Below are 12,842 nucleotides of genomic sequence, written 5' to 3'. Positions count from 1 at the left end.
GTGGTGGGATGAAGAAGATTATTAGTGAAAGAGAAGAAGAGGCATTTGGACAATTTTTGCAGGGAAATAATGCAAATGAGTGGGAAATGTATAAAAGAAAGAGGCAGGATGTGTGGAAGGCAAGAACGTTGTCTCAAACAGGAAAAATGGGTATGTTTGAAGGTTTCAAGGCATGTGCTATAGATAGCGTTGTGTGGAGGATGGTGGATTTAGTGGAAATGAGATGTCTGAGGACAATATGTGGTGTGAGATGGTTTGACCGAGTAAGTATTGAAAGGGTAAGAGAGATGTGTGGTAATAAAAAGTGTGTGGTTGAGAGAGCAGAAGAGGGTGTTTTGAAAGAGTTTGGTCATATGGAGAGAATGAGTGAGGAAAGATTGACAAAGAGGGTATATGTGTAAGAGGTGGAGGAAACGAGAAGTGGGAGACCAAATTGGAGGTGGAAAGATGGAGGGAAAAAGATTTTGGGTGAACGGGGCCTGAACATGCAGGAGGGTGAAACGAGTGCAAGGAATAGAGTGAATTGGAACGATGTGGTATACTGAGGTTGACGTGCTGTCAATGGATTGAACCAGGGCATGTGAAGTGTCTGGGGTAAACCATGGAAAGTTTTGTGGGGCCTGGGTGTGGAAAGGGAGCTGTGGTTTCGGTGCATTATATATGACAGCTAGAGACTGAGTGTGAACGAATGTGGCCTTTGTTGTCTTTCCTAGTGCTACCTCACGCACATGCAGGGGAAGGGGGTTGTCATTTCATTTGTGGCAGGGTGGTGACGGGAATGAATAAGGGCCGCAAGTATGAATTATGTACATGTGTATATATGTATATGTCTGTGTGTGTATATATATGCATACGTTGAGATGTATATGTATGTATATATGTGTGTGTGGTCGTTTATGTACATACATGTGTATGTGGGGGGGGTTGGGCCATTCTATCGTCTGTTTCCTTGCGGTACCTCGCTAACGTGGGAGACAGCGACAAAGTATAATAACAAATAAAAATATATTCATACTTGCTGCCTTCATTCATTCCTGTCGCCACCCTGTCATGCATAATGCACCGAAACCACAGCTCCCTTTCCACATCCAGGTCCCACAAAACTTTCCATGGTTTACCCCTGATGCATCACGTGCCCTGGTTCAAGCCAGTGCCAGCAAGTCGACCCCAGTATACCACATTGTTCCAATTCCCTCTATTCCACGTATGCCTTTCACCCTCCTGTATGTTCAGGCCCTGATTTCTCAAAATCTTTTTCACTTCATCCTTCCACCTCCAATTTGGTCTCCCACTTCTTCTTCCCTCCACCTCTGACACATATATTCTCTAAGTCAATCTTTCCTCACTCATTCTCTCCATGTGTCTAAACCACTTCAACACACCCTCTTCTGCTCTCTCAACCACACTCATTTTACTACCACACATCTCTCTTACACTTTCATTACTTACTTGATCAAACCACCTCAAACATTTCATTTCCAAGACATCCACCCCTCCTCTGCACAACCCTATCTATAGCACATGCCTTGCAACCTTCAAACATACCCATTTTTCCTGTTTGAGACAACGTTCTCGCCTTCCACACATTCTTCAATGCTCCCAGAACCTTCGCCCACTCCCCTACCCTGTGACTCACTTCCACTTCAATGGTTCCATCTGCTGCCAAGTCCACTCCCAGATACCTAAAACACTTCACTTCCTCCAGTTTTTCTGGATCAGGAAGAGAGAGTAATTGGTTCCAAGAGAAGGTTAGTATGTGGCAGGGATGTGCAATGTAATCATGGTTATTCAATTTGTTTATGAATGGGATGGAAAGGGAGGTAAATGGAAGTCTTAGGGAAAAGGGTGTGCATGCAGTCTCATGTGTGTGTGTGTGTGAAGTAAGTCAGTTTTTATTTGCTAATGATACAGCACTGGTGTTAGATTTGATTGAGAAACTGCAGAAGTTAGTGAATGAGTCTGGAAGAATGTGTGAAAGGAGAAAGTTAAGAGTGAATTAAATGAAAGCAAGCTTATCAAGTTTAGCAAGGTTGAGGAACATGTTAATTGAGATGTGACTTTGAATGGAGAAAAACTTAAGGAAGATAGGTGTTTTCGATACTTGGGAATGGACATGGCAAGCAAATGGGGAATAGGGCAAAGGTTCTGGGAGCACTGAAGAATGTGTGGAATGAGAGAACATTATCTGGGAGGGCAAAAATGGGTACATTTGAAGGAATAGTAGTCCCAACAATAGAGGGCAAAAATGGATATGTTTGAAGGAATAGTAGTCCTAACAATATCATATGGATGTGAAGCACAGACTTTAGATAAGGCTGTGTGGAGGGTGGATGCGTTGGAAATGAAATGTTATGACAATGTGTGGTGTGAGATGGTTTGATCGATTAAGTAATGTAAGGGTATGAGAGATGTGTGGTAATACATGGGTAAGACAAGCAGACAGTTTCATGCCAAATGGACAGTGGGATGAAACAAGGGAAAGGGGCATACACTGTTATTCTCCACTGATCTATGCCTATGGCAATCTAGCCATTTTTTTTTTACTTTATCAATTTTACCTGGCATATTACAACTTATCAACCTGTTAAACATTTGGATCTTATGAATGTTTATTCAGTTACTATTCCTGCTACAAAACTGTTTCAATGACTTCAATGACTTGTGAAAGTAACCATTTCTCAAGCTTTCCTGTAGGGAATCTTAGATTAAAATAGATAAGAATATGTAGACAAATTACAGTTTATTAGATTTAGTTGCCAATTGGCTGAAAATACACAGATGAGGTATTACAGATATTACAGAGCTGGGAGGTCATGATAATCCATCATCAACTAATCATACAAGAGAATAAGATTAAGGTGAGTTGGATATTTCCACACTTGGAAAATCATATATATGAGATACTACATATATCTAGATGGACAGGGTGGCAGATATCCAGGCATGTTTACAAAGTAAATAGTAAGGTTTATACATTATGAATCTGAATTAACATTAAGTAATGAACAGTCAGTAATAGAGTAGATGACATACCACATAGTCCAATTTACAAGAACTGCTCTTCATTTGCATATCTATATACTTACTTGTTCATATATTGCTCATGAAGTTCACACTGGTAGTATAAGGATGTTCTTATATCTGTCTGCATGAGCTTTTATTGAAACAAGTCAATTGTGGTGAAAAATGGTGGTTCATGGTGGAGGGGCAATGGGGAGAGGAGAAAGTATCTGTGATGAGAGAATGTCAGCAGTTTATTGCCAAACTGCTGGGTGAGTTGCCAGTGTTGGTTGGAGAAAGTGGACAGGTTCAATGAGATGAGGGCCTCTTAACTGGTGATGTGAGAAGGGTCCACGATGATTCTGCATGCCTTTTTCTGCACTCTTTCTATTCAGTTCCATTGTGTAGCTGTTAGTGGGGAATACCAAGCTAAGGAGGCATATGTGAGCTTAAGTAGAATGAAGATGGTGTAGACATGTCTGAGCTCAATTGGTGGAACATCTGGTGATATCAGTTAGCAAAGGTACAGACAGTATGAGAAAGATTCAATGATGGTGCTGACATGACTCTTCCAGTTGTCTCCAGTGACACCAAGAAGTTTGAAAAGTCTCTGACTACCTGAACGATATCAGGGCCTTGTGTTATGTCAGGAGGTAGAATGCTGTCTGCTCTCATATTAATGTGCAGCACCACAGTCTTTGCCTTGGTTGGATGTAGTCCACTAAGTAAGGTTATTGATGATGTTCTGAAGGGCCCTGAAGTCAGGAGAGTTTTTGTAGATAAAAATGTCAAAGGTGGAGTCATGCACGTACTTCCAAAAATAGTATGTGTCCCTCAAGACGTCATTAACAAGGATGAGGAAGCAGAGTGGCCCCATCTTGGTGCCTTGCAATACACCACATGCAGGGGTAGTTATTCTGATGTGGCTCACCTAAAGAGGATGATTTGGTGTTGTTCAGTAAGAAAGTCTGCCAGCCATGAGATGAGACACCCCTGTAGTCCCAGCTGACAGCTTTCTTTTTGATGATGTTAAGGTTTACCAAGTCGAAAACTTTAGAGAAATCTACAAAAATGAGTACCACCAAGGTCTTGTGTTTCTCCAAGTCATGGCAAATGAAGTCTAGGAGGTTGACAAGACAATGAACAGAGGAGGAAGACTTCATGTTTCCAGACTGCTGAGGGTCCACTGAATCAGCAATGTCAGCATAGGCCCAAACACAAAACTTTCACAAATTAGACTGGGGAGTGGGTGATTGCAACAGGTCATAAGCTATTAAGAAACTGTGGGTTGGTGCATTTGGGAAGTGGAGTGGCATATGCTGTCTTCCAAGTTGTGGGGCATATGATTGTTTGAGTAAAGCATTAACTATGGCAGTTAGTGGAGTGGCTAATTCACAGAAGAATTCCTTGTACAGTTTCACTAGATCTATGGGTGTGGTTGAGCATCTGGTTTTAAGGTGCTAAAGGCATTAAGCTACTTGATATGCTTTTACTGTATTTAGGGAACTGGGATTGATGGGTATGATGGGAGGGAGCTTTAGCTGAGTTGTGGTAAACACTGACAAATATTGGCAAAGTGGTTGTTAATTTGGTATGCAGCCACTTCATTGTTAAGGAGGTCTACACTGCAGACCTAGGAGGGTCTTTGCTTGTCACAGCCAGGTAGTTCTTTCATTTTACCATACCACCTACTGATGCTGACCTTGTTTGGGTGATAGGTGTTCTTCACAGTTCATAATTTGCATTGAAGTTTGTTGCAAAGTTGCTGGTTGAGGTTGTTGTTGCGACTGCTGAATACTTCATTTTGCTGTTGCAGAAGCTACTAAATGCAGTCCTGTCAACTGAGACTACAGGGGTGTCTTGGCTCATGACTGGCAGACTTCCTGACAGAGTGACACTAAACTGTCCACTTTAGATGAACTACATTGGAATCACTACCCCTTCATGTGGTGTACCCAGGGCATCACGGTGGTGCCACTCTGCTCCCTCATCCTTATTAATGATGTCTTGAGGGATACAAACCATCACTGGTAGAACATAGACAACTCCACCCTAGGAAATATTATCAACAAAAACTCTCCTGACTTCAGTGCCCTTCAGAACATCATCAACAACCTTCATGAGCAGACTACAGCAAACCAAAACAAGACTGTGATGATGCACATCAATCTGGGAGCAAACAGCATCCTGCCTCCTAACATCACACAAGGTCCTGATATATCATCCAGGTATTCAAAGACTTCAAACTTCTTGGTGTCACTAGAGACAAGTCGAAGAGCCATGTCATCACTATCATCAAATCTTCTTCATACTATCTGTACCTTAGCTGACTGGAATCACTAAGTGTTCCACCAACTGAGCTCAGGAATGTCTACACCATCTTCATTCTACCTAAGCTCACATATGCCTCCCTAGCTTAGTCCTACCCACTAACAGCAACACAATGGAACCAAACAGAATCATTCTGTGCCCTTCTCAAACTACCAGTTAAGAGGCCTTCATCTCTGAGCCTGTCCACACTCTCCAACCAACAATGGCAGCTCATCCAGCAGTTCTGAAATAAACTGCTGACACACTCCCATGACAGATACCTCCTCCTCCCCCTGATACCCCTCCACCACAGACTGCCATTTGTCACCACAACTGACTTGTTCCAATCAAAGCTCAAACAGACAGATATAAGAACAGTAATATACCTAATAGTATGAGCTTTATATACAATATTTTGATAAGTGCAAAGCTATGTAAGTAAACAGCTTAGTTTCTCTAAGTTAGGCTGTGGCATGTCAACTTCTTTATCACTGTTTTCTGTATTACTGTAACTGTTCATTACTTAATGTTCAATCAAGTTCATAATAGATAAATCATAATATTTGCTTTCCAATCATCCCTGTTTATCTGATACCTTGTCTACCTACAAGTATCACACCCATATGATTTTCCAAGTGTGGAAATATTCAGCTCAACCTAATAACAAGCCCTTGCATGATTAGTTAATGAGTAACTATCATCACCTCCCAGCTCTAATATCTGTAAAACCTCACCTGTGTATTTTCAGCCAATTGGCATCCTAAATCCAATAAACCTATTTGTTTACACATTTTTATTTACTTCAATCTAAGATTCCCTTCGGGAAATCTTGAGAAAAGGTTACTTTCATAAGTCATTGAAACCCAATGAAACATGGGTTTGTAAGAGGGGATTGGCTAGGTGAATACACATCTACAAGCTACATTTGTTTATAGATTGATAAGGTCTCATATGCCAAGTAAGATTAATGAAATAAAAAAATCACTAAATTACCATAGGCATAGGTTAGTAGAGAATAAAAATGTATGTCCTTTTCCTTTATTTCATCCCACTGTCCTATTTGGCATGGAACTGTCTGCTTGTCTTGCCCACTTCTAAAATGTAATTAATGGTCTTGTAAGTGAACCAAGTGTGAGGTTGTACTATAATGAATAGAAATGATGGATAATAAAAAGGATGTTTGTGCATTAATACAATTTGGAGAAATTCTGCAATGACCATCGTTATATGAAAATGGAAACAGCAGTTATATCAGAAAGAGGGGTGAAATACAGCTTTTCAAAAATTTTACCTCAAAAGCCCAAAAATATTCACCAGTCCGTCCAAGACCTGTTTGCACTTCATCTGCAATACATACTCCTCCAGCTTCATGAATTAAGCTGAAAAACAAAACACAGAAATGTTAAAATGCCATATATCTGACTGTCAATTAGTATTCAATTTTGGTAAATAGATTTACTGTATCATCTCTTTCATGTGCAGTAATCTTACAATGATATCCTTTTCACTACTATTAAACACATCATGTGAGTAAACTTACAATGATATCCTTTTCACTACTATTAAACACAATTTTTCCAAAATTAAGATCAGGATAATTCCAACACATTTTTTTATTTTATTTATTTATATTTATATTTATATTTATATTTATATTTATATAAGAGAGATGTGTGGAAATAAAAAGAGCGTGGTTGAGAGAGCAGAAGAGGGTGTTTTGAAATGGTTTGGGCACATGGAGAGAATGAGTGAGGAAAGATTGACCAAGAGGATATATGTGTTGGAGGTGGAGGGAACGAGGAGAAGAGGGAGACCAAATTGGAGGTGGAAAGATGGAGTGAAAAGGATTTTGTGTGATCGGGGCCTGAACATGCAGGAGGGTGAAAGGAGGGCAAGGAATAGAGGGAACTGGAGCGATGTGGTATACAGGGGTTGACGTGCTGTCAGTGGATTGAATCAAGGCATGTGAAACGTCCGGGGTAAACCAAGGAAAGCTGTGTAGGTATGTATATTTGCGTGTGTGGACGTGTGTATGTACATGTGTATGGGGGGGGTTGGGCCATTTCTTTCGTCTGTTTCCTTGCGCTACCTCGCAAACGCGGGAGACAGCGACAAAGTATAAAAAAAAAAAAAAAAAAATATTTATTTTGCTTTGTCGCTGTCTCCCACGTTTGCGAGGTAGTGCAAGGAAACAGACGAAAGAAATGGCCCAACCCACCCCCATACACATGTATATACATACACGTCCACACACGCAAATATACATACCTATACATCTCAATGTACATATATATATATACACACACAGACACATACATATATACACATGCACACAATTCACACTGTCTGCCTTTATTCATTCCCATCGCCACCTCGCCACATATGGAATACCATCCCCCTCCCCCATCAAGTGTGCGAGGTAGCGCTAGGAAAAGACAACAAAGGCCTCATTCGTTCACACTCAGTCTCTAGCTGTCATGCAATAATGCCCGAAACCACCTGCTCCCTTTCCACATCCAGGCCCCACACAACTTTCCACGGTTTACCCCAGACGCTTCACATGCCCTGATTCAATCCACTGACAGCACGTCGACCCCGGTATACCACATCGATCCAATTCACTCTATTCCTTGCCCTCCTTTCACCCTCCTGCATGTTCAGGCCCCAATCACTCAAAATCTTTTTCACTCCATCTTTCCACCTCCAATTTGGTCTCCCACTTCTCCTCGTTCCCTCCACCTCCAACACATATATCCTCTTGGTCAATCTTTCCTCACTCATTCTCTCTATGTGCCCAAACAATTTCAAAACACCCTATTCTGCTCTCTCAACCACGCTCTTTTTATTTCCACACATCTCTCTTACCCTTACATTACTTACTCGATCAAACCACCTCACACCACACATTGTCCTCAAACATCTCATTTCCAGCACATCCACCCTCCTGCGCACAACTCTATCCACAGCCCATGCCTCGCAACCATACAACATTGTTGGAACCACTATTCCTTCAAACATACCCATTTTTGCTTTCCGAGATAATGTTCTCGACTTCCACACATTCTTCAAGGCTCCCAGGATTTTCGCCCCCTCCCTATTATCCACTTCCGCTTTCATGGTTCCATCCGCTGCCAGATCCACTCCCTGATATCTAAAACACTTTACTTCCTCCAGTTGTTCTTCATTCAAACTTACCTCCCAATTGACTTGACCCTCAACCCTACTGTACCTAATAACTTTGCTCTTATTCACATTTACTCTTAACTCTCTTCTTTCACACACTTTACCAAACTCAGTCACCAGCTTCTGCAGTTTCTCACATGAATCAGCCACCAGCGCTGTATCATCAGCGAACAACAACTGACTCATTTCCCAAGCTCTCTCATCCCCAACAGACTTCATACTTGCCCCTCTTTCCAAAACTCTTGCATTCACCTCCCTAACAACCCCATCCATAAACAAATTAAACAACCATGGAGACATCACACACCCCTGCCGCAAACCTACATTCACTGAGAACCAGTCACTTTCCTCTCTTCCTACACGTACACATGCCTTACATCCTTCATAAAAACTTTTCACTGCTTCTAACAACTTGCCTCCCACACCATATATTCTTAATACCTTCCACAGAGCATCTCTATCAACTCTATCATATGCCTTCTCCAGATCCATAAATGCTACATACAAATCCATTTGCTTTTCTAAGTATTTCTCACATACATTCTTCAAAGCAAACACCTGATCCACACATCCTCTACCACTTCTGAAACCACACTGCTCTTCCCCAAAGTGATGCTCTGTACATGCCTTCACCCTCTCAATATATACCCTCCCATATAATTTACCAGGAATAATCAACAAACTTATACCTCTGTAATTTGAGCACTCACTCTTATCCCCTTTGCCTTTGTACAATGGCACTATGCACGCATTCCGCCAATCCTCAGGCACCTCACCATGAGTCATACATACATTAAATGACCTTACCAACCAGTCAATAATACAGTCACCCCATTTTTTAATAGATTCCACTGCAATACCATCTAAACCTGCTGCCTTGCCGGCTTTCATCTTCCGCAAAGCTTTTACTACCTCTTCTCTGTTTACCAAATCATTTTCCCTAACCCTCTCACTTTGCACACCACCTCGACCAAAACACCCTATATCTGCCACTCTGTCATCAAACACATTCAACAAACCTTCAAAATACTCACTCCATCTTCTCACATCACCACTACTTGTTATCACCTCCCCATTTGCGCCCCTCACTGAAGTTCCTATTTGCTACCTTGTCTTACACACTTTATTTACCTCCTTCCTGAACATCTTTTTATTCTCCCTAAAATTTAATGATACTCTCTCACCCCAACTCTCATTTGCCCTCTTTTTCAGCTCTGGCACCTTTCTCTTGACCTCCTGTCTCTTTCTTTTATACATCTCCCACTCAATTGCATTTTTTCCCTGTAAAAATCGTCTAAATGCCTCTCTCTTCTCTTTCAATAATAATCTTACTTCTTCATCCCACCACTCACTACCCTTTCTAATCAACCCACCTCCCACGCTTCTCATGCCACAAGCATTTTTTGCGCAATCCATCACTGATTACCTAAATACATCCCATTCCTCCCCCACTCCCCTTACTTTCATTGTTCTCACATTTATCCATTCTGTACTCAGTCTCTCCTGGTACTTCCTCACACAAATCTCCTTCCCAAGCTCACTTACTCTCACCACCCTCTTCACCCCAACATTCACTCTTCTTTTCTGAAAACCCATACAAATCTTCACCTTAGCCTCCACAAGATAATGATCAGACATCCCTCCAGTTGCACCTCTCAGCACATTAACATCCAAAAGTCTCTCTTTCACGCGCCTATCAATTAACACGTAATCCAATAACGCTCTCTGGCCATCTCTCCTACTTACATACGTATACTTATGTATATCTCGCTTTTTAAACCAGGTATTCCGAATCACCAGTCCTTTTTCAGCAAATAAATCTACAAGCTCTTCACCATTTCCATTTACAACACTGAACACCACATGTATACCAATTATTCCCTCAACTGCCACATTACTCACCTTTGCATTCAAATCACCCATCACTATAACCCGGTCTCGTGCATCAAAACCACTAACACACTCATTCAGCTGCTCCCAAAACACTTGCTTCTCATGATCTTTCTTCTCATGCCCAGGTGCATATGCACCAATAATCACCCATCTCTCTCCATCAACTTTCAGTTTCACCCATATTAATCGAGACTTTACTTTCTTACATTCTATCACATACTCCCACAACTCCTGTTTCAGGAGTACTGCTACTCCTTCCCTTGCTCTTGTCCTCTCACTAACCCCTGACTTTACTCCCAAGACATTCCCAAACCACTCTTCCCCTTTACCCTTGAGCTTCGTTTCACTCAGAGCCAAAACATCCAGGTTCCTTTCCTCAAACATACTACCTATCTCTCCTTTTTTCACATCTTGGTTACATCCACACACATTTAGACACCCCAGTGTGAGCCTTTGAGGAGGATGAGCACTCCCCGCGTGACTCCTTCTTCTGTTTCCCATTTTAGAAAGTTAAAAAAAATACAAGGAGGGGAGGATTTCTGGCCCCCCGCTCCCGTCCCCTCTAGTCGCCTTCTACGACACGCGAGGAATGCGTGGGAAGTATTCTTTCACCCCTATCCCCAGGGATAATATATATATATATATATATATATATATATATATATATATATATATATATATATATATATATATATATATATATATATATATATAAATACACATACATACGCAAATACACACACACACATATACATATATATACATATGAAAAATGTAAGAAATAATTTAGAAAACTGAAACTTCTAGCTTGAAATGAAATGAAAGAATGAATGTCACATAATGGTTCAACTTCTGGCTCTGGAAAAGGGAAATGTATAATTTATTTACACAAACGTCAATAGTAGTTCTCATCAATTTAACCACTCTATCAATAAGCTTCAATGTCAATATATTTATATATATATATATATATATATATATATATATATATATATATATATATTATTTTATTATACTTTGTCGCTGTCTCCCGCGTTTGCGAGGTAGCGCAAGGAAACAGACGAAAGAAATGGCCCAACCCCCCCCATACACATGTATATACATACGTCCACACATGCAAATATACATACCTACACAGCTTTCCATGGTTTACCCCAGACGCTTCACATGCCCTGCTTTAATCCACTGACAGCACATCAACCCCGGTATACCACATTGCTCCAATTCACTCTATTCCTTGCCCTCCTTTCACCATGGAGACATCACACACCCCTGCCGCAAACCTACATTCACTGAGAACCAATCACTTTCCTCTCTTCCTACACGTACACATGCCTTACATCCATTATGTGACATTCTTTTTTTTCATTCATTTCAAGCTAGAAGTTTCAGTTTTCTAAATTGTTTCTTACATTTCTCATATGTATATATATGTATGTGTGTGTGTGTGTATATGTGCGTATGTATGTGTGTGTGTGTATATGTGTATATATATGTATATTATCCCTGGGGATAGGGGTGAAAGAATACTTCCCACGTATTCCTCGCGTGTCGTAGATGGCGACTAGAGGGGACGGGAGTGGGGGGCCAGAAATCCTCCCCTCCTTGTATTAACTTTCTAAAATGGGAAACAGAAGATTTTTTTTTTTTTTTTTTTTTTTTTATACTTTGTCGCTGTCTCCGGCGTTTGCGAGGTAGCGCAAGGAAACAGACGAAAGAAATGGCCCAACCCACCCCCATACACATGTACATACACACGTCCACACACGCAAATATACACACCTACACAGCTTTCCATGGTTCACCCCAGACGCTTCACATGCCTTGATTCAATCCACTGACAGCACGTCAACCCCTGTATACCACATCACTCCAATTCACTCTATTCCTTGCCCTCCTTTCACCCTCCTGCATGTTCAGGCCGCGATCACACAAAATCCTTTTAACTCCATCTTTCCACCTCCAATTTGGTCTCCCTCTTCTCCTCGTTCCCTCCACCTCCGACACATATATCCTCTTGGTCAATCTTTCCTCACTCATTCTCTCCATGTGCCCAAACCATTTCAAAACACCCTCTTCTGCTCTCTCAACCACGCTCTTTTTATTTCCACACATCTCTCTTACCCCTACGTTACTTACTCGATCAAATCACCTCACACCACACATTGTCCTCAAACATCTCATTTCCAGCACATCCATCCTCCTGCGCACAACTCTATCCATAGCCCACGCCTCGCAACCATACAACATTGTTGGAACTACTATTCCCTCAAACATACCCATTTTTGCTTTCCAGGATAATGTTCTCGACTTCCACACATTTTCAAGGCTCCCAAAATTTTCGCCCCCTCCCCCACCCTATGATCCACTTCCGCTTCCATGGTTCCATCCGCTGACAGATCCACTCCCAGATATCTAAAACACTTCACTTCCTCCAGTTTTTCACCATTCAAACT

The 12,842-nt window shown here is 41.3% G+C and overlaps 1 protein-coding gene across 1 annotated transcript in view; it reads right to left on the bottom strand.

Annotated features, from left to right (window-relative positions):
* The window catches only part of LOC139754661 (ethanolamine-phosphate phospho-lyase-like), a 290,015-nt gene that overhangs the window by 78,449 nt on the left and 198,724 nt on the right, over positions 1–12,842 (bottom strand). Inside the window, exon 7 of the mRNA XM_071672194.1 lies at positions 6,602–6,689. Within this exon, the coding sequence (XP_071528295.1) occupies positions 6,602–6,689 (88 nt within the window). The remainder of the gene's footprint in view (positions 1–6,601; positions 6,690–12,842) is intronic.

The sequence above is a fragment of the Panulirus ornatus genome, chromosome 17 (assembly GCF_036320965.1).
Source record: "Panulirus ornatus isolate Po-2019 chromosome 17, ASM3632096v1, whole genome shotgun sequence".
Lineage (NCBI taxonomy): Eukaryota > Metazoa > Arthropoda > Malacostraca > Decapoda > Palinuridae > Panulirus > Panulirus ornatus.
Note: the sequence above shows the minus strand (reverse complement) of the source record. Positions and strands in the feature narration are given on the sequence as shown.